This window comes from Ictidomys tridecemlineatus, chromosome 12, assembly GCF_052094955.1.
Source record: "Ictidomys tridecemlineatus isolate mIctTri1 chromosome 12, mIctTri1.hap1, whole genome shotgun sequence".
In the NCBI taxonomy this organism is placed as follows: Eukaryota; Metazoa; Chordata; class Mammalia; order Rodentia; family Sciuridae; genus Ictidomys; species Ictidomys tridecemlineatus.
Genome location: NC_135488.1, coordinates 44079898 through 44102190, shown reverse-complemented (window position 1 = coordinate 44102190; position 22293 = coordinate 44079898). Strand labels below are relative to the sequence as shown.

Sequence of the window (22293 nt, the reverse complement as noted above, 5' to 3'; positions counted from 1 at the left end):
AGACTGAATAGTCTCTTCTGTATTTAACAATTCTCCCCCTCATTTCTTTATAGAAGAAAAAAAACAATAAAAATGCAAATAAAAATAAGACGCTGAAGTCGGCAGAGTGGCGCATGCCTATTAAATGCCAGAAACTTGGGAGGCAGAGGCAGGAGGATCACAAGTTCAACGCCAGCCTCAGCAACTTAGCGAGGCTCTATCTCAAACTGAAAAATAAAATTAAAAAATGGGGTTCAGTGGTGAAGCCTCTGTGGGTTGAATCCCAATACCAAAATTAAAAAAAAAACTATTATAAATAAGCTTTCTATTACGAAGCCATTTGTGTATATCTTCTGAGTAAAAACAGTGGACTCATTATGATATCCTTCTTGTAATACACCTGATGATTTATTTTAGCCACATGGAGTCTAACAGCGAGGAAAAGAGAAAACGTCCACTTGTGAGCTCGTTATTCTCCTATCTTATTTTGAAGTTGTGACCTGGTGTTGGGATCACAACCAATCCTTCCTCAGTTTCCTAAGGATCTTTGCTGAATACAGGCAGTAGTGGGCTCATCGGCTGGAAGGATGAGAAAAACTAGAAAAAAACAGAAATCCCTGTGCAGCTTGATGCAGAAGCAGTGATGTTAATGATGAATAATAATTCTCCTTTCCTGTTCAGTGTTGTTCTTTATTGCAACCCTGTCAATTTGATCTTCTATGAGAAGGAGAGATGTGATGTCAAATAGTGAAAACCGACATTTATTAAGTGCCAACTCCACACCATCTCATTTAGTGCCCGTAGCTGCGCAGTGAGATGAACAGCCTTATCCTCTCTCTTTTCAAATGAAGTCACTTGGCCAAGTTCACTTGGCCAGAGGTTAGAGAGCTACAAAGGGATTCCTAAGATTCACCCCAGAATCAATTCTTTCACAAACATTCTGTGACACAACTTTTCAACACATGGACCCCAATAAGAGAATTCCTTAAGATGGAAGAGAATTTGTAGGCACCTGTGGAAGCTGTTATTTGGTTTGTTTTTCTCTGAGAAACTCTTTGTAAATTTCAGGAGAGCTGAAGTTTCACTCCTAGGAAGTCTTCGTCGCAAAGTCTGGTAGTACACTCTGCCAAGGTCATCCTAGCCAGTGCCACCACTCCTTCTCTTCCTTCCTCTTTTATAGAGACTGTCAGACCCCGTTTCCCAGGACATTTCTGCTTTACACCTGAACTTGCCAAGGGTGCCTCATCGTGGGCGCCCACTAGGTGGCAGCAGTGTAACCTGTGGCGAACACTCAGAGCAAACATTTCATTGCAAAAGTCAAATCAGAGCAAATAATTAAGTGTGTTTCAAGAACTACCTGCCCTGACCATTCAGAACCAGTGAGAGAGTAGCAAGGGGAGGAAAGCAGGAGCAGGGGCAGGACAGGTAGCTCCTTCCTGGGATGCCACAGAGCGGCAAGGATTCCCTTCCTCATTAAAAGGACTTTGGTGGCACATGGAATGAGCACTGTGGTGTCCTTTTCGATTTTCACTCTCAAGATGAAACCTGCCTGCCGTGGAGGGAGGAAACAACGGCTCTGAAGAGGAGGTTTTTTTCCCCCTTTATAAATTGCTCTTCAGGTTACGATTGAATGAAGGTTCTACAGGTAGCTCCTGGGGCTTTCATGAGTTCTTTGCATGACTGTGTTTGCGTCTGAAGCTGAATTGCCCAAATAGAAGCATTAAAAAAAAAAAAAAAAAAAACAGTAGAAATCTTCCACACACAGCCTCAACAACATACTGGGACTCTCTTGGATGGACCTACGAACTATGTGTCTGTCACCTTGAGCCAGATGAATACAGCTCTTCCCTAGAAGTCCTCTCCACGGCAGGCAGATGTGTGGCACACATCTGCACCAGGGTGTGTAGCAGAAGCCCACGGAATGGATCTCAAGACATTCGTGCCTTTTAGTCCTTGCATCCGGTGGTTATTGCTCGTGGCCCTTGTAGGCTCTGAAGCATCTTCTGATTTGAATGAATCTGCAGATTCCCCTGCTCAGCATGCACCTAAGGCTTGGTTTGCTGCTTCCAGCTCGGTGCCAGATGAAAGGATATCTGTTTTCGAACTGGATTATGATTATGTGCAAATTCCTTATGAGGTCACCCTCTGGATACTTCTGGCATCTCTTGCAAAAATAGGTAAGTCCTCAAACAGCTGGTTTTAGAAGTTGTTTCTCACATGAGATAACCTTATGTGGATATGCCTGATAGATGGAGGGCTAAGCGGACTTCAAATGTTAACTGTGATTAAACAAAAATTCTCTTCCCACAAGTCAAGGGTAAGTCGCAAGTTCTTGATTTATTTTTAACAAAGCTGCTCAGTGCTTCAGGATTGTGCTTTAAAATTTAAGAGACGACGGTGAGGTCCTGGGTTCCTTTGGTTTCTTCTCATTTCAGGTGACACTGTTGGGACATTGTCATGTAAAAGTCTCCATATGCTTCATAAAATTAAGACCTTGGAGTGAAGCAGGTTGGAAATTTCGGGAACCACATAATGTTTCTTCTGTGAACTAGTCTTCCTTCATTCTCCACCACAAAATGGTTGAATTCATTAATGGCTTCCATTGTCTATTCTTTACAAGTGGTGCGTGTTCCTTGGAACTTGACAGAAACAAGGCGCAAGACAATCACAGGCAACTCTTGTGTCCCTCAGAGATAGGATATCGGGCCAAATTAGATGATATCTGTTGGTAAAATATTGATTTACATCTAAGTCAAATGGAGCCAATGGCCTCCTTTGTGAAATAAAGTGATTTTTTTTTAAATGACAGGATAAATTCCTGCCATGGTATTTGTGTGTGTGCGTGTGTGCGTGTGTATGTATACCAAAAAAAAAAAAAAAAAGCAAGGGGTACTTTCCACTTTTCTACTATTTAATCCTTAATTGCACTCCCCTGTTCCTTAGAACATTAGCTTATTCCAAAGTGGAAAATCAATATGATCATCTCAATTCCTAAGCATAATATCTCCTTTGTCTCAGCTCTAAACTTTGCATTATTTGAGTAGGTAGATTGCCTGATTGAGATAGAGTCTCTAGAACATTTTGATGCCCATTTATATGTATATACATTGTCTCTAAGACGGATTTGAAATGTGGGTTTGAGCCACACGTGGTCTGCATTGAAACTTGGTGGGCTTTTATCTGTTAATCTAACTCCCTCCTGATGGCTTGGGGCACAGGTGTGCTCACTAGGAGCTTCTTTATGACTTTTACTCATTTTGAACTAATAGAGCATGAAGATTGGAAGGGGAGTGTTAGTTTAAAGAGCTCCCTTGCAATTCATTAGGTGTCTCACGTTATTTTAGAGACCTGTTCAAGTAAAAATGGCTTTCCACATGGATATCGTCCTCAGTTCTGAGCAAAGAGTCTAACACCTTTATGAAAGCCATGTTGACAATGAAAATGTTCAGGGTGGTCTTGGGAGATAATAGAGTGTTCCCTCTGTAAACAGGCTGAAGATTCTTGGCCTCCACGGTCCGTCTCATCCCCCACTTTAGCCTCCCTTTATCAATGGTTGCCATTGGTCCGGGAATCAGGAGACTAGTTCTGTCCTTGACTAGTTGGTCACTTTGTCCGTCAGAAGATCAATCAATGCAGAAAGGGTGCGTTTCATCTTAGTTTCATGTTGACCTAAAGCCTCGCTTGTCCCTTCGAGGTGTGGCTCAGACTCACTATGGTTAAAATTTAAGAGAACTCAGAGGACACTCTTGTCTGTGGAACTGCTGATCTAAATGCACTTATTCTCATGTTAACGCCATTCAACATAGTTTAGAAAGAGAAAATTGCTTAAGTAGTTTGTCAGCTTGAACATGCTTATTCGAGTATGATTTCATGTCTTCTAGTCTTCAAGAATCTAGATAATTTCTGTGTTCCATATGGATATGGGGGTGAGAAGAAAAGGCATATTTACTGAATGCATACCATGTGCCAAGTACTGGGTTGGAAGTTTTATGTAAGATGGTTCACTTACCAAAGGCAAAATAATGGCAATGATAGTAATAATACTGATGATTTGTAAAACTTTAACATGTAAGGATGCATATGACCTTTTTGAGATTATATTATAAAACCTGAATATAGGCAATGCATGGAAATGACCATGGTTCCTGACCTCAAGGGCCTTTATTTTTCAAAGTCCACTTAATAGGGCTTGGGTTGTGGCCCAGAAGTAGAGTGCTCGCCTAGCATGCATGGGGCACTGGCTTTGACCACATAAAAATAAAATAACGATATTGTGTTGGCCTATAACTAAAAGTAAGAATACTAAAAAGAACATTTAATAACGGGGAAAGCCTATGTATTATTTTTATTGACATAGGTGAGATGTGACATTCTATTGAGAGTATCATTTCAACTTTATAACATGTCTTTGATTTTCACACGCTCATACACATATTCATGCAGACCAAAACTTGAAGGAAATGCTTAAAATTTGTCTCTGAAAAGACTCCATTTTTATATTTAAAATATTTTATGAGTTATATTTCCATATGTGAAAAAATATTAAATAAGTGGTTTTCCATCTTTGACTCAAACTGGAAAATTACATCCACTTACATGTGGGTTCATTTAGCCTTCGTACCTATGTTATCCAGAGATTTTCAAGTAATTTTGCTTCCTTTGCCTCCAAATTATTGTTCTTACTCCCTCATTTAAGTTTTTGGGGTTCTTTTTAGTTTTTTGTGACAGGGTAATGCATTTTGATATAATTATGTGAGCATGGAATATATCTTATTCTAATTAGGACCCCATTCCTGTGGATGTACACCGTGGTGAGATTCACGGTGGTGTTTTCATGTGTGTACATAGGAAAGTTATGTCAGATTCATTCTATTGTCTTCCCTGTTCCTCTCTCCCTCCCTTCCCTCCATTCTCCTTTGTCTAATCTACTGAACCTCTATTCTTCCCTTCCCATCCCCTTATTGTGAGTTAGCTTCCATATATCAAAGAAAATGCTCCATGTTTGGTTCCGGGGGATTGGCTTATTTCACTTAGCTTGATAGTCTCCAGATCTGTTCTTTTACTGGCAAATACTATAAAGTCATTCTTCTTAATGGCTGAGTAATACTCCATTGTGTATATACACCCCCATTTTCTTTATCCATTCATCTGTTGAAGGGCACCTAGGTTGGTTCCATATAAATAAATAGCTTAGCTATTGTGAATTGAGCTGCTATAAATATCGATGTGGCCAGCTCACTGTAGTATGCTTATTTTAACTCCTTTGGATACATACCAAAGAGTGGGATAGCTGGGACAAATAGGGTTCCATTCCTAGGTTCTTGAGGACTTTCTATACTGCTTTCCAGAGTGGTTGCACCAATTTGAAGACCCATCAGCAATGTCTGAGTGTCCCCCTTTTCTCACCTCCTTACCAACATTTCTTGTTATTTGCGTTGCATTCTTGGTCATTGCTCAAGGGCCTTTGATTTAAGGAGGAGGACAGGTTAACCTACAACTGACTGGTGGACATTCCAGAAGAAAAACACAAAATGCTCTCCAATTCCTTTTCAAATAACCAATTATGCATTTGTAAACAAGGATATTCCAGAACAAAGATAACAACAAAAACAAAAATAACAACAACAACAAAATCACCTCAGACTTTGTCTTTTATTTTACTACAACTTTTGGAAACATCACTGAAGAATCTTCCTTGAACCATTTGTAAGGATAGGATTATAGATTCGTGATGGATTTCAAGGTGACTAACTGTTGTCCCTCATGAAAGGCGGGAAGCATTTTAGAACACGGGATGCCTATAACGCGTCCCTTTAGGAAGCCTGACTTATGGGTAGGCAGCGTCCAACAGGAAGGTGCAGCTTGGCAGGTGCCTGCTGGGTCTCTTTTGGAAAACTTGATTCCTGGAAGCAGGGCCAACCTAGGAACCCACAGAACCTTAGAGAATCACACTCTGGGCTTTTCCATCTTCTTATGTTAAGAAAAGTTGAGTTTGATTAAAATAACTATAAAGAAAGGAGAGAGAGAGAGAGAGAGAGAGAGGCTGATAAAGTTGTAATTGAGAAATAGAGAATCCATGACTCTAAAAGGGAGCCCGAAGCTAGCCTTGAAGCTAATGCAATGGAGGTGGGAGTCGGTGTCACGTCCATTGATGGGGTTATACCCATTGTACCACCCTGTCTGCATAGAGGAGGGACCCATATCCTCCAAAATATCCCTGAGGAGACCTTTATTGGCTCCCGATGGCCCCTGGGAGGAATTCTCGCTCCCTTAATTTTGAACTCAAGCCCCTCTATTATTAGGCACAAAATGACCTTCTCTTTTTCTAATATTCTTCACGATTCAAAATTTGCTCCAGTCAGGTGGAAGTCCTCGATGAAGGTCGAAAATATCTGCCTCTCTTCTGCCCTGGAGTCCTCTCCACCTAAAATGTCTCTCATTCTGCCATCCACTGCCATAAATCCTGGTCCTTCTCCCACAGCCCCTTCCATCTTGTCCCACGTCACAGCATCCATGATGATGCGAACTCATTCATTTGTATACCTACAGATTCTTTCAGCAAATAGGCCAGCTGTGTAGACAAGGCGCTTTGCTAGGCACTTGGAGAGAGATAAATCATTCTGCCTGAGTCTGAGGAGAGTACAGGTGAGTAGGGCACAGAAGTTGTGCAAAAAAAAGAAATGTAGAAAGCGACCATGGCTATCAGACAGGGAGAGTACAGATCATTTTTTTTGATAATTCAGAGAAAGATATATTATTTCTTCAGGAGGAAGCTTAGCCTCAAAGTCTGAGCAGGACCCCAACAGACCAAGAAAAGGATAATTCAAGCAGTGATAGTAGGATAAGAAGACAGGAGACTGCACAGTGGAAAGGAATCTGGTTGGCTGACATGGGGAACGTACAAAGGTGGGGTCAGCTGTGTGCAGGCAGACTTGGACAGGTCCCCATGAATACCCACTGACCTCTGACCTTTTACTATATTTGTTGCTATGTTCAAAATGCAGCTAATCGTACATTTATTCATCTTATTACTTCTTTTTCTTCTTCTTTTTTCTCTTTGTACTGAGGATTTAACCCAGGGGCACTTGACCACTGACTTACATCCCCTGTCCTTTTAAGTGTCTTGTTAAGTTGCTGAGACTCTCATTAAATTGCTAAGACTGACCTTGAACTTGTGCTCCTCCTGCCTCAGCTCCCAAGTCGTCAGTATTACAGGCATGTGCCATAACGCCCCGTAATACAGACCATTACTTCTGTCTTCTAACCTGGGTCTTACTTCTAAGATTTCATCCTCAGTGGGAGCTGTGTTGTCCATCATTACATCTTTAGTTTTCTGCTTCACAGTACTTAGCACAGAGGGACGCTCCACCAATATTGTTGGTCTATTGTTGCGTCTTCTGGGTTTCAGGTGGGGAATGAGATAATCTGATACATATGGTGTAAAAAACTCATCTGGCTGGAGACTGTGGGATCAGTTGGGGGACTGAGGTTGAGAATGGAGCTGTAATTGTCACCTTTCTCTGACTATGACAAAATACCTAAGATAATTCACTTATAAAGAGGAAAGGTTTATTTTGCCTCAGGGTTTTGGAGGTTCCAGCCCATGAGGAATTGGCTCCTTTGCTTTTGGACTTGTGGTGAAAGTATGCAGCAGTGCAGACTTGCTCACTGGGAAACAAAAGAGAGAGGAGTAAGGGGCAGGGTCTCACAATCCCTTTTGAGAGCATGTTCCCATTGACCTGGAGCCCCCCCCCCACTAGGCCCTACCTCTTAAAGGTTTTATCATCTCATAGTATCACCTCCCTGGGGACCAAAACACTCAGGACACTGGGGGACATTCAAGGTTAAAAGTACAGCAGGAGGTGAGAAGAAAGATGCAATATTTAAGATGAGGAATCAGGATGTCTTCAATAAAGACAGCGGCTATGGAAATGGAGAGGAGAAGGTGAACTTCTCCCTCCATAGAGGGACTGGAGGAATTCAGGGCTGGTGGCATGAAGGGTCAGAGGTGATGAGGAGGGATTTATGAGAACGTGACCCGATTTCCCTCTTCAGCGTCCGATCAGGAAGCCATGTCACTGGCTGAATAGAGGAGACAAAAATCAGCAACTTTTAATGGCTGCCTGTTTGTTGAGTGCAGAGGGGAATGAAGTGAGATGGGAAAAGCTGAAAACAGTCCAGGGGAGTAGGTCTGATTTTGCATGAGCCAGAGGCAGAAATTGCATCTGTGAGTGCACAGTCTGGGCATCCTGAGCGAGGAACACAGCTCAGTGGTGGGGGGCTGGCCTAGCAGGTGCAAGGGCCCTGGGTCTGATTCCCAGCGCTGCAGAAACCCAAAGTCGCCGCCCTGGCCGCACTCCCAGTCCGGGCCACGGATGGGAAACAGAGGCTGGAGAAGCCAGCCAGCTGGCCCCAGGTGCTGTCCGCTTGGCTTTCCCCGTTGCATGAGCAATCTCCAAACGCGCTCCTCTGCGCTTCCGCAGGTTTCCACCTTTGCCGCCGGCTGCCGGGCCTCATGCCTGAAAGCTGCCTGCTCATCCTCGTGGGCGCCCTGGTGGGCGGCATCATCTTCGGCACCGACCACAAGTCGCCCCCGGTCATGGACTCCAGCATCTACTTCCTCTACCTGCTCCCGCCCATCGTGCTGGAGAGCGGCTACTTCATGCCCACGCGGCCCTTCTTGGAGAACATCGGCTCCATCCTGTGGTGGGCCGGCCTGGGGGCCCTGGTCAACGCGCTGGGCATCGGCCTGTCGCTCTACCTGGTGTGCCGGGTCGGGGCCTTGGGCCTCGGCGACCTCAGCCTGCTGGAGACCCTGCTCTTCGGCAGCCTCCTGTCCGCCGTGGACCCCGCGGCCGTGCTGGCCGTGTTCGAGGAGGCGCGGGTCAACGAGCAGCTCTACATGATCATCTTCGGGGAGGCCCTTCTCAACGACGGCATCAGCGTGGTGAGACGTCCGAGGGGGTCAGTGGGGCTCGGGCAGGAGGCTGTCCTCAGGGCGAAAGAGGAGGCCTGAGTCTGGGCCTCTGCCAGGAATGGGCAGACCCCGGTGCGCACAGCATTGGCCCCAATCCAGTGGCCTTCCTTAGGATCTGCGCCCTGCACCTGACTGCACACTGGCACTGGGTCTTCACACGGGCGAAAAGGGTGGCCTGGATTATAGAGAGAGAGAGTTATTTTTCATTTATCACATCTCGCTTCCATTCCTTCCCTTTGCATGCTTTAAAAAAAAAAAAACATGCTGCATGAGATGAAGTGACGTCAAAGATAAGATGGGGAGAGAATGGAGAAGATTTATAAAAATGGGTGGGCTTTGTGTATCATCGCCCAATTACCATGGTACATGGAAAATGGGAATGAGAGATTTCTTCTGAGGAAGCCTCTAGATTAACATTAGCACTAAGGCTCAGGAGATGTCAGTGGGCTGAGGGGCTGGAATATCCCACTGTAGGTGGTTCTCCATGTTCAGTTTCTTCATAATCGCTGCAAGCTGGATCAGGTGCAAGTTTTTTTTTTATCAGGTGCAACTTACTTTCAAGTCTCTATACCAGCACATAAGTCAAACTAGAATTAATTTTATCAATGAAGAGTCAAACTGTACAAAACTGGGGAGCACAGCTGGGTGGAGTGCCATGCCCCTGTGGTCCTAGCTTGATGTGACACAGAGGCAGGAGGATCTGTGAACCTGAGCGTTTGAGACCATCCTGGGCAATTAGCAAGACCTCATCTCAAAAGAACTGCAAAAAAAAAATGAAAAGCAAATAGCTACAACAAAAAATAAAGCGGTGTAGCATAAATCACCAAAGGTTCCACTCGCCCTCTCTCACTCGCCATGCAAAGAGCTACTACTTTTATCCATCTTGTCCTCTCCCTCCCAGCCTTTAGTTGGGGATTCATATTTTAACAAAGACCGGGCAGATTTTATTAGATGTATTGCTTAGATAGAAGAAGTCTTGAAATTCTTACTATGTCTTTTCAGCTGTTGGGAAGTATGTCACAGATTATGTTTACGATAATTTAATTTCCTCAGTGAATTGTTATTTCGGTTATTTTCAACTTTTTGCTCTTATATACAATGTGGCAATGAATATTCTTGTTTCTGCATATTTCTCTTTTTGCTTCACTGAGACTGTTTATAGGATAGTCTCTTAGAAAGGAAATTCCCAGGTTGAGCAGTGTATGCATTTAAAATTTTGAAACATGTGGTTGTTTGACTCACCTCCCACTCACCTCATTGGTAAATGAGAGATTCTCAGCCGAGGGTTATGGAGATGGCCAAATGCATGACACCCGACACTGGGCAGATGAGATTGATGGTGGTTGATGAGTCACACATGCTCAGAGCCCAGAGCGGGAGGACACGACACACCATCAGGGCCCCACAGGGCTGCCCTCAACGAGAAGCAAGCAGCAAGGGCTGGGGTGGGCAGGCAGGAGGATGGGGTAAGCCTGGTTCTTCACAGATGACTGGGTTATTTGGATGGTTTTGCTGACTGCCAGGGAACTGAATCCTGCTCGTTGGAGATGAGCAGGAACTGTGCCTGGACTCCTTGGTAAAAAGGCTTTTATCACTGGGGGACATTATCCACCGGGCTGTGTGTGTTGGGAGGAGGGGGAGGGCTTGCAGTTGGGCTGTTTGAGGGCCTCCTGATTTTCCCAAATACCAAGGTAGCACGTGACATTGAACTTAATTTTATGCCTTACACCACAGCTGCCAAGAATTTCCAGAAAGCCTTTATCAGCTTGCACTTCATAGGCAGTGTATTGACTGCCACCTCCTTGATTTTCACAGAACACACTGTTTCTCCATCCGGAGCACAATCATATGATCTGCAGGAGTTCTTGCCAAGAAATAGTCTTCATTAATTACCAAGGCGAGCGCTTGACTCAGCTGCCCTGGAGTTTGAGAATCAGACTTGACCCTGAGTTTTTCTCTGGCTTTTACCTCCACCGTCTGGGTTCAGGTTGTCAATTCATGGCCAGCAGCATTTGTCAAAGTTTAATGGCTCTGGCCCAGACATGTCTAAAGAATGAGATTTTCAAAATAAAATGGGGATTTTTGAGTGACCGGAGTATCGGCAGAGGGCACTGCTGTGACCTTTGCCAGACGAGGCTGCTGTAGGTTTGGCTCTGGTGAGGCTGCCCGCATGTCACTCTGTGGGCAGCCACAGCACAGTGGGTATTAAGTGTGTGCTGGGCGCTGCTGGGTCTCTAAGTGAAACCAGAGAGGCCCTAGGTCCAGATTTAGAAAGCAGCTTGAAGCAACTGGTACTTTCGGCCATCCAATGGTATTTTGAGCTAAGGGCCTTGAACTCACCCTTTCATTGAGCAGTGAGCCTGCCCAAGGCCAGCAATCAGTACTGTGCTCTTTCAGCAGGAAGTCTGAGTCATCCCGAAGGTGGCCAGTGATTGTGGCTTATATGTGACAGCTCTCCAGATCTTTATCCCCTAAGGGCTGCCTTCTAGAGTGGGCCAAGCATCAATGAGTCTGATTGGCCAGGTCTTTTATTCCACTATTTCTTCCTCTGGCTGAAATTGCAGGTTCTGATTCTAATTCACCAGAACACACCCTCAATGGTAGGCAAAGGGGACAGAGACAAAACCCACATAGCTTTAAAATGACGGCCAATACTATATTGTATACTGGAAATTTGCAAAGAGAGCAGATTTCAGGAGACTTGACTATGTGCATTAAAGGAAGGAGGGGAAGGAGAGAGGGAGAGAAGGAGAGAGGAAAGGAAGGAGAAGGAAGGGCAGAAAGAGTGTAATGATGTGGAGGTGGATGCCTTAATTAGCTAGACTGTAAAGACCATCACATTATACTATGTACATTAAAACATCATGTGGTACAATTTGACTATATGCAATTCTCATGTTAAAAATATAGGGGGTTTCAGGACTGGAGATGTAGCTCAGGTGCAGAGTGCTTAACGAGCTTAGTCGGGGCCCTGGCTTCAATCCCCCAGTTCTATGATGAATAAAAAACATATTTGAAAGACAAAGGATATTTCTAAGATTGCTGAAATAGAAGGATCACCCACATCCCCAGATGAATCTCAGGGCCCAAATTCTAGAAGGAAAACAGGTGTGCTACCATACGCAGGCCCCGAGTGGTTCATTTTAGCATTTGTCATTAAGTTTTTAGATCATATTATGAAGCAGGAGTAAATACCCTCATTTTAAAGATGAAGAAAATGAGGCAAAGGAAATTGAAATACGCTGAGCAAGGACACGCCAGGAGGCCAGCTGTGCCTGTGCCCACCTCTCTTCCTTCTTACCTTCTGAACTCCCCACTCTTGGAGCTGGGAGGGGACAGGAGAGAACCCATGCATCATCAATGTGAAGACTGGGCCCACGTCCCGTCAGGGAAGCTTGTCCACTTCTCAAAAACAGAAGGGGCGGGCTCTGCAGTTCCAATGTGTGGCTCTGGACAAGATTCTGATCTTTCTGTGCCCCCTTTTGCAGTAAAATCAAGATGATGATACTCTTTGGTTCGTAGAGTCCTTGGAAATTCAGATTCAGCTTTTGGTACAGTGGGTGTCCAGTCTCGGGTCGGCCCTCACTGAATGCTGATGGTCACTCTGATGTCACCGCACCTCAAGGACACTCTACGGTGGCTGGTTCACTGTAGCTAGGCAGCTGATTTCAAACATGGCACCACCTCATCGATAGAAGGGCAGGTTGTTCTTGTATGTGTGTCCCTCCCTGGTTCTTCTGGATCAACTTGCCGAAGGTGTTACAACGGAATTCTCTCAGTCCACCTCCTCTATTCCGCCTCATCCGAGAGGCCTGGATGGGGTGAGGCTGAGCCTGGAGCTCAGGGGGTCTGGCTGGGGAGCATCTCTGCTCTTTCCTTGACACCTTCTCTCTCCCCTCCCATTTCCCTCTTCCTCTTGCCTTCACTCCTTCCTCTAGAGATGACTCTGTATGAGATCTGCTGCCTCTATATTCCGTTCTCTAGGAGCCTTGAGATAGAAGGAATTGAGCTCATGGCCTGCCTGAGGGCTAGACCTGGGATGGTCCCTGCTTTGTGGAGTTTTTCTTTCTTCAAGCCCCAGGACAACTGAATGAAGCGTGGATTCTCGTCACCGCTGTGTGAAAGGGTATTAGGGAGTCGTCATGGACATTGTCCCCCGGGACCTGAGTTCGAGGTTCTCATGGAGATACTTGGTTTTCTTGGTCAGGTTGAGGGTTAGAGCTGGGTTAGAGATAGGGTTGCTTAGAGTTAGGGTGTGGGGTTGCCAGCTGAGTTCTGGGATCTCCAGGTGCTTGAATTTCTATTACCATTTTTCTTGGGAAGACACAGACTCTCAGAGAGGGCAGTTATTTATTAACTGAGTAGAATTTAGCATCTGCATCTCAATATCTAAATAAGAAGTGGAAATACAGCCTCTTTCTGCTTCACCAGCCAGCAGTTCCCTTCTGCTGCGGCTGTCAGTAAGAATGTTTTACTTCTCATTTAATTTGCACTTGGCCCTGAATTTACGATGCATACCTGTGGCTAGCATTAGGTCTTAAACCGCCCTCTCCCTCTTGCTAGAATTCCTTTCCCCTCCCTTTCCGGATCTGTTTATCAGCCTTTCCTAATGGGCTGCCTGCTGGCTCTCTGATTGGTCGTTCAGCTGTTCCCTCCCAGTATCTGCATCACAGGGCCCAGAATCCAGAACTCGGGGAGCCAATGGCCGTCCTGCAGAAGGAAGAGAGAATTGATGGATGGAGGCCGTGATGGTGCTGCTGGATGGGTGAGGGTGCTGCTGGGGCCAGTCTGCTGCTCTGCCTGGGCTGCCAGCCTCCACAGGCTGCAGCCCACCTTCTCTGATGCTTCTTTTGAATCTGCATCTTTCTGGGAAGCTGTGAGCACACTGAAAATGTTTTCCTCAGACCCATGTCCACCACCAAGTTTCCACACTGTTTCCTGAGCCCACCCTCCAGGGGGTGGAAGGACACTGGTGTAGTTGTCAGTGAAGAGTCCCTTCATCGCGTCCCTCTTCCCCACAGTCCGATGCAGCTGTCCTTCACCTGTGCTGTCCGGGACACGGGGAGAATCAAAGTGAACCGTGCATCTGACACATCCCTGGGGATGACACAAAGCCCTGCCTTCATCAAAGGGCAAATTTCATGGTTTGTATTTTCTGTCTCAAATGGGTTCCTAACTCCATTACCCGCCATTCACAAGGCAGTAAAGCATAACCAAGAGTATGGGCAGGAGCCTGTGTGCCTCTGTTCATGTCCTGCTTCTACTGCAAGTTGTTTGACTTTAGTAGGAGTCACTTAACCTCTGTGAGTCTCCATTTTCTTTCTGTGAACCAGAGATAGGATTGTACGAAGATTAAAATGAATCCATACAGATCAAACATTCAAAATAACTTGTGGCACAGGCACCCTGTGTTTGGTGTTACGTGGCGTTCACCTGCCCAAGGGCTTCTGAGCTGCAGAGCTCTCCATACCCTAAGTGATGCTGCCGGGTGTTGTCTGTCTGCCTGGACTTTGCAGGCTGAAACTTCCCTGCAGAGCTGTGTGCAAACTTGAACAGAATCGAGAAGGGACAGTAGGCAACTGTTCCTTATTCTTCTTTTATTTCCTTTTATTTTATTCAGATTCGGAAGCATCAGGGTGGAAGGTGAGAGGTGAGAATAACTTGGCAAGGGTCCCCAACTTACAATGTTTGGACTCTTTAGCTTTCCCATGGTGTGAAAGCAATCTGCGTTCAGTAGCAGTCCTACCTCCAATTCTGATTTGGGTCTTTGCTCATGCTGCTGGGCAGTGGCAGGGAGCGGCAGCTCCCAGTCACCCCCATCAGGCCGGGGAGCAGCAGACACCCTACAGTGCACCGTGTTGTGACACTAGGATGTGTGGCAGGTCATGTGTACTAAACGCATTTTGGACTCGGGACGTTCTCACCTTCGGATGACTTGATGGAGATGTGATCCCACTGTAAATCAAGGAGCACCTGTAGACAGGTCCTCCGACTAAGAAGGTCGGGAGCTCCGTGTGTCAGGGTATGGCATGATTTCCAGCAGGAGACTCTATCATTCTATGCTTCAGTTTCATCATGTGTAAATTAACTAATCCAACCTCAGCATGCAGTTTTGCAGAGGCTATCAAATGAGACCCCCAGGTGTGTGTGTGTGTGTGTGTGTGTGTGTGTGTGTGAGAGAGAGAGAGAGAGAGAGAGAGAGAGAGAGAGGCAGCAAACAGCTTGAGATGAAGCTTGGACCAGGTTGGGGGGTGCACAAGGACCTGGGAGCAGTGAGGGGAAGCCAGGCATGTTTGGGGGTGCAGTGGGTCACCAGTAAAAAGGAGGCACGTCTGACTCCTGTCCTTCTGTATTGAAGTGACACCTTTTCCATCTGCATGTCTGGCTCTAACCCACAGCCTAAAACCAGTGAGAGGTGTGCCAGAGCAGGGCTGGAGAGGGGCCCTGCAGGGAGTGCTTCCTTGCAAGACCTCAAATTGGATTCATAAACACTCATTCGGTTCATTTTCTTCCTTCCGCCTGAAGTAAGAGAATAGTGGAGGGGGGGAATTGTACAAATTGGTTTTTCACCAGGCTAAGCTGTGAGCCGCTTAGGGGTGATTAGAACTCACTTCAGTTCACAAGTACAAGAATAAAGAACTTCTCTGGTTGTCAAGTTGTCTTTCCTGTGGCAGGAGGTGGGCTTGAGCAGCCATGCAAACGGATTTGGAAAAGTGACACGTGGGGTGGGGTCGGGGGGAGAAAAGCAATGCTATTTCTCTCTTCAGGGAATAATCAGGACAAATTTGCAGAAGGGCACAGGGGAGCTGCCCTGTCCCTGCTCTAAAAACTATGCACTTCTCACCAACTGTGCTAAAAGCCAGGGATGCAAAAACAAACAGGCTTTGCCCTGTGCCTTTGAGCAGCCACGAGCTATGAGCTTCCGACTTTTCTTAGCCTCTGACCATGTGCCTGCCTATTCTTCTGTATCTGCCTAGAACCCTTCCCAGCCACAGAGGTTTCCTAGGAGGTTATATAATACATTCATGGAAATCCCTGACTTGGGAGGAAAGCCTAGTGTTCTAAACACAGCCTGGAGAGTTTCCTGGTCCTGTGGTTTTTGATACATGCCCCACCACCAACAGGCGTGTGTGCATTCTCAAAGTCTTGTTGGGTATGTTGGGCTGCGAGATGGAAAAACTATGCCCAGCATCATGTGAAAAGTCCTATGAGTTGACTGTTGGGAGGGGTTGGTTGGCAAATAGCTTCCCTGTGGCTTCCTCAATGATTGCGTAAAGGGACAACACCCAGCAGAACCTGTTGTACAGGCCTGCTCTGGAGCATTAGATCCAAGAGATGGGTGAGGTAAGAAGCTGTGCTCATTCGTATTTCACTTCTTACCACCAGGACCAGCGGTGGTTACTGGTGTCTTTGTCCATTTTGTGTTGTTATAATGAAATACCTGAGTCTCGTTACTTTACAAAAAAAATAAAAGAGGTTCATTTTGGCTCATGATTCGGGGGCTGAAAGTTTAAAAGGCATGATGCCATCTGGTGAGGGCTTCCTGGCTAGGTCACCGTGTGGCAAAGAAGCGGAGAGGGAAGCTGCCAAGGTCAGAGGGTGCACGTTCAAGGGAGGAAGCCAAAGAGATTCAGGGGAGGAGCCAGGTCCCCTGGTCACAACCTGGCTTTGGAGGGACTTCCAGTGAGAGTGAGAAAAACCCTCCTGCTCAAATAGCATGAATCCGTCCTGAGGATAGAGCCTTCCACTCGTTCCTGTGTCTTAGAGATTCCACCACCTTTCAACATCAACACGGGACCGAGCCTGCAGCGTGTGAGACTTTAGGTGACTCTTCAGTCCATACCACAGGAGTAAAAAGTAGACTAGAACCATGGGAAAGGATTGAGGTACCACGAAATCCAACTGCCTTATGTGTTGATTGATTTTACTTATTTTTGAGGTGCTGGCACCCAAACCCAGGGTCTCACACATGCTACTACCTCTGGGCTACCCCTGGGCTACATCCTCAGCTCCAACTCCTGTATTCTAATGTTGGAGTTGAGTTATGCTTGTTGGGGCCAGAGGTCTCCTGAGTCCTAATCATCCATCCATCTGTCCATCCATCCATCCATCCATCCATCTATCCATCCATCCATTTATCCATTCATCCATCCAAAAATATTACTGAGCAACTACTTTCTCTCAGACACTGATTTTTTCACTAAGTCAGAGAAAACTCCTAAAATAAAAGAAAATCACTAAGCTTGTCTTCCGTGACTGGTCACAACTGATGTTTGACTTTGTAGTTAAAAGTAACTGAGCTTTGAGATTGGCTTTTAAGTTACTTTTTGTATCATAGAGGTCATCTACTGACCCCAGATGGTAAAAGACCGTCACTTGAGTATTTGCTTCAAATTGATGTGGGAATGGGGAAAGGGGACGATTGCATAGAGGAGGGACACTAGGCTCAGGCACTTGCTTGAACAGAGTCCGGATGAGGAACAGGTATTGGTAGGGGATGACTCGTCTTAGGTTGGCTTTGAACTACTAAATTTGAGGTATCAATGGGCCTTTGAAATAATTGTTGGAGCATTATAGAAATACAAGTCTAGAGCTTGGGAGAAAGATGAAATGGAGGTGTATATTTGGGAGTCCTTGGTGGGGGGGTGGTTCTTAGAGCTGCCATAGGGCGAACCCCCACCCTAGCTTTCTTCAAGCTCTGAAGGGTTTTCACGGTTTTTAAAGTGAAAAGACGTTCATTAAAGGAACTTGTTGGCTGGGCCCTAGGTCAGGGACATTCTGCCACTTGCAGTATGTTTTCCTCCTCATCACATTATCGGTCATCAGTCCACCAACGTGGCCTTTACTTTACTCTCTGAGTCCATTAGCAATGAATGTTGAGGGAGGCCAAACCCAGGACCGTTGGTAACAGCACACTTAACTCTCCTCTCCTGGGGCAGCAGGTCTTTTTCCTTCTTTTAGGAGTGGAGAATGTCCTGTCATTGTGCTGTCTTGCCAGGTAATTCAGTAATCAGTAGTAGACTTCCTTTAGCTGTCACGGGGTCAAGACATGCCCCACGACAGAGCTGAATCTGCCATTGCCCCTCCTCACAGGATCCAACATTAGTTAGATTCCTTATCTAATTGCTGGCATAAGGTCGATGAATATATTTCCTCATGTTGTCTGCACAGCAAAAAATGTCCAGATATTTAGTTATAAATACAGACTCAATAAATTTAGAAAGCTTGATACCACAAAGTATGTTCTTTGTCCACAATAGAATGAAATTAAAGATAGCGAAATTAAAGAAATAACATTTAAGATATTTTGGGAAAATTCCAATAAAGTACCTCCAAATACTTTACGGTTTAAGAAAGAAATTACAAAGGAATTTAGTTAATATTTTTAACTAAATAATAATAAAACACAACATATCAAAACTTGTGGGGTGCAGTCAAAGAAATGCTTTGAGGAGAAATTTATCTTCTTAAAAGCCTTTTATTTAAGAGTCTAAAGACCAAAAACCAATGGACTTGAGTTTCTGTCTGAAGAAACAAGAAGAAGAGCAAAGTGAAACCAAAGTAAATTAAAGGAAGGGAATAGTAAAGAGGGTAATAACTCATCATCCTAATAACGAAATAAGCATTTTAAAATATGGCAAACTTATCTATATCTTAAAGAAGAAATAATATTTATTCTTCCTACACTCATTCATGTATAGTACAGGGGGGATCAATTTCCAACTGCGTAATGAGCCCAACTTTACGAAGGTAAAGAAAGAAAGAAACAAACAAAAAAAGGCAGACATTTCAAAAAAAAAAATCAAACCTATAGACCAAGATCCATTATATTTCCTAATAAAATACTAGAAAAAATAAAATTCAGCAACATATTTAAAGAAAAATAAATCATGGTCATGAAAGACATATTTCAGAAATACAAGTTTCTTAAACATAGGGGAAGAATCTAGGAATTCAATTCATCCTATAAGATAAATGACTGTATTAATAAATGTGGAGAACTATTTGACAAAATTCAACACCCATTAGTGATGAAAACTCATGACAAGGTAAGGAGACTAAGTAGCTTCTTCAACCTTATGTAGGAAATTTATGAACAGTCTGTAGCTAGTATCCTACTAAACATAGGGGAAAATCTAGGAATTACCTATCAAGCGCTTTTTTCCTCAAATCAAGATCAAAGCAATATTTACTCTCAAAACTTTTATTAGTCAAAAGAAAAAAGCATAAATGTAAGTATGAATGCCACTAAGGAGCAGTGTACATTCTATATAGGGATGGCATGATAGTTTATGCAGGGAACATTCAAGAACCTGTGAAACAACTGCTAGAATAGAATACTTATTAGAGAACTTACCAAGGTCACGATGTATTAGCTTTCTGTCTCTGTGACAAAATATTTGAGATGATCAATGTGAAGCGAACAACAATTTATTTAAGTTTGTGATTTTAGAGATTTCAGTCCATGGTCACCTGGCACCACAGCTTTGGGCCCGAGGTGAAGCAATTCATCATGGCGGAAACACATGGCAGAGGGAACCTCTTCACCTCCTGGCGTTCCGGGAACAAAGGGAGGAAAGGGCTGTGTTCCATTATCCCCTTCAAGAGCACACCCCACTCATCTCACTGCCTGCCACTAGTTCCCAGTAGTGCCACAGCGGGGAATAGGCCTGTAACCCACGAGCCTTGGAGGGACACGTAAGATCCAAACTGTTAAATGGGGTAGAAGGTTAAAGCACAAACACCAACAGCATTCAGGTAATAGCAAACCATTCCACTAGTGGCCAAAGAAACTATTAAAATTTCACTTGAATGTTTTGCAAAACCCAAAATACTTAGAAGTACGTTCAAGAAGGGTGTGCGAGACTTTTTCAGTGAATATTATAGAACATTGCTGATGTGAATAAAAAGACTTGAAAAATGACATGTTCATGAATAAAGGGCTCAGGATTGTTGTCAGTTTTCTTCCAACAAGTTGGTAAATTTTAAGATTTAAATTCCAACAAATTTCCCATGAAAGTTTTTAAATAGATTTTTTATTTGTTTGTTTTTGTTTGTTTGTTTTGGTACTGGGGATTGAACTCGGGACACTTAACCATTAAGCCCTTTTTGATATTTTATTTAGAGACAGGATCTTGCTGAGTTGCTTAGGGCCACAGTAAGTTACTAAGGCTGGCTATGAACTTGTGATCCTCCTGCCTCAGCCTCCTAAGTTGCTGGGATTACAGGCCTGTGCCACCATGCCCGGCTTATTTAAAATTCATAAAGCTGATTCTAAGTTCTGTTTGGCAGCTCAAATGACCAAGAATACATGAAGCATTTTTTTAAAGAAGAACAAAACTTGAAAATATATTTGAAGGCATATTACAATGTCACAATAATTATACTACAAAATTCACAATGTTGATTGAAGAATAGACATGTAAATTATAAAACAAATTAAAACAACCTGGAAATAGACTTACATATACATGGTCAATTGACTTTTGTCAAATAACTGAGGCAGTTCAATAGAAGAGGAGTCTTTTCAACAATTGCTACTGAAATATCTGAATATTCATGTAGAAAATCATGAAAATCACCTCCTACCTCAAATCATATTTAAAAATCAACACAAAGTGTGTCATAGCCTAAATGTAAAGATAAAATTATAAATCTCCTGAAGAAAACATAGAACCAAAATCTATCTAATCATGGAATTGTCAAAACAGGAAAATCATAAACAAGCAAACAAAAAAAGGAAGTAACATAATAACCTGGATTTTATCAAAGGAGTAAGTTTTGATCTTTAACATGCACTTTTAAGTATAAAACCAGAAGACAAGCTAAAGAACAAAGAACTTATTCTCTAAAACAACTTCATTAAAAACTGCCAAATATTTAAACATGTGTATCACAAAAGAAGGCAGTTATCAGCTGGGTGTGGTGGCTCATATCTGTCATCCTGGTGATTCCTTGGCCTGGTGATTCGTTGGCTGAGGCAGGAAGATTTGAAGTTCAAAGCCAAATTCAGCAACTTAGCATGACACCTTCTTAAAAAAAAAAAAAAAAGAAAGAAAGAAAGAAAGAAAAGAAAAAGACTGGGATGCATTTCTAGTTGGGAAGACAAAATGATACAATGGCTTTGGAAAACTATTTGGAAGTCTCTTTAAAAGTTTAGCCTATGTCAACCGTATTACGTAACTATTCTACTCCCAAGTATTTATCCAACAGAAATAAAGGCATATATCTGCACAAAAGAATTGTGAAATTCACAGTAGCAATATTCAAATAACCAAAAACTGAGGTAAGGGAAAACAAATACTCATTACCAGGTGATGGGGTGGCTGAAATTTATTATAACCATGTATTAGAAAACGAGAGGAATACAAAGAAAAAGACCACTGATACCTGCAATAACAGGAATAATTTCCAGAAAGATTAAACTAAGCTAATGAAATCAGACACCACAGAGTTCATACCATATTATTTACTTCAATTAAAATGCAAATTCATCTATAATAGATCAGAAGTTTCCTGAGGTTAGGGTCAGAGTGAAGGAAATAAAACAACCTGGAAATAGACTTCAAAAGAGGAATGAGGATCCTCTCTGGGTTTGTGCAAATATTCTATATCTTGATCACAGCCTTGGTTTTATGGCCAGAATTCATTCATTTTTAGATGCAGTTTATTATATGTAAATTATTCCTCCATGAGGTTGACAAGAAAAATGTCTAGCATACTTGGAATTGACCCTCCATCTCTCCTGAGCCTTGGTTGGTGGGCTGTTGTCAGGCGTCACGTGAGTTTTTCTGGGTTAAACAGAACATGCACAGTGGTATCGGAGTGGGTAGTGTCATAATCGGGGAGATTTGCAATTACATCTTGTAAAAGGACCATTCCCTGAGACAATGAGAAAGGAGGCAACTCTAACTCTAACCTGTACTCCTTGTGTCAAAAACAGATTTAACCTTGACTTCTCTCTCTCTCTCTCTCTCTCTCTCTCTCTCTCTCACACACACACACACACACACACACACACACACACATACACACACGCACACTATTGTGATTTAAAATGAATTCAAAGACACTATTTTTCCTGTAGTGATACCTAGAACCTACTAATCTGAAAGGTAAGAATTGTTTTGCACATAGTCCTATGGATTGTCTTCCTAATTGTGTACCCTTCTGAATGTCCCCTGACATCCTCCTTCAGGATACACCAGGGTAAAGTTCAGGGCTGTACTGATTGGCTTTCCCAGGCCACTGCAATGGATTCAGTAGCTGTTTGTGATCTGGCAAGCTATGTAAAGAGTTTTTATTTGTGGTAGTAATATTCAAATCTTTGTATCTCG

The 22293-nt window shown here is 43.7% G+C and overlaps 1 protein-coding gene across 2 annotated transcripts in view; it reads left to right on the top strand.

The window, feature by feature from the left end:
* Positions 1-1321: 1321 nt before the first annotated feature.
* Slc9a4 (solute carrier family 9 member A4) overlaps positions 1322-22293 on the top strand; it is a 58761-nt gene continuing 37789 nt past the window's right edge. Inside the window, exons 1-2 of one of the 2 annotated variants that reach the window (XM_078028738.1) lie at positions 1322-2156; positions 8463-8926. In XM_078028738.1, the coding sequence (XP_077884864.1) occupies positions 1901-2156; positions 8463-8926 (720 nt within the window). In that variant the 5' untranslated portion in view covers positions 1322-1900. The remainder of the gene's footprint in view (positions 2157-8462; positions 8927-22293) is intronic. The other variant, XM_005338491.3, reaches the window with a different exon arrangement.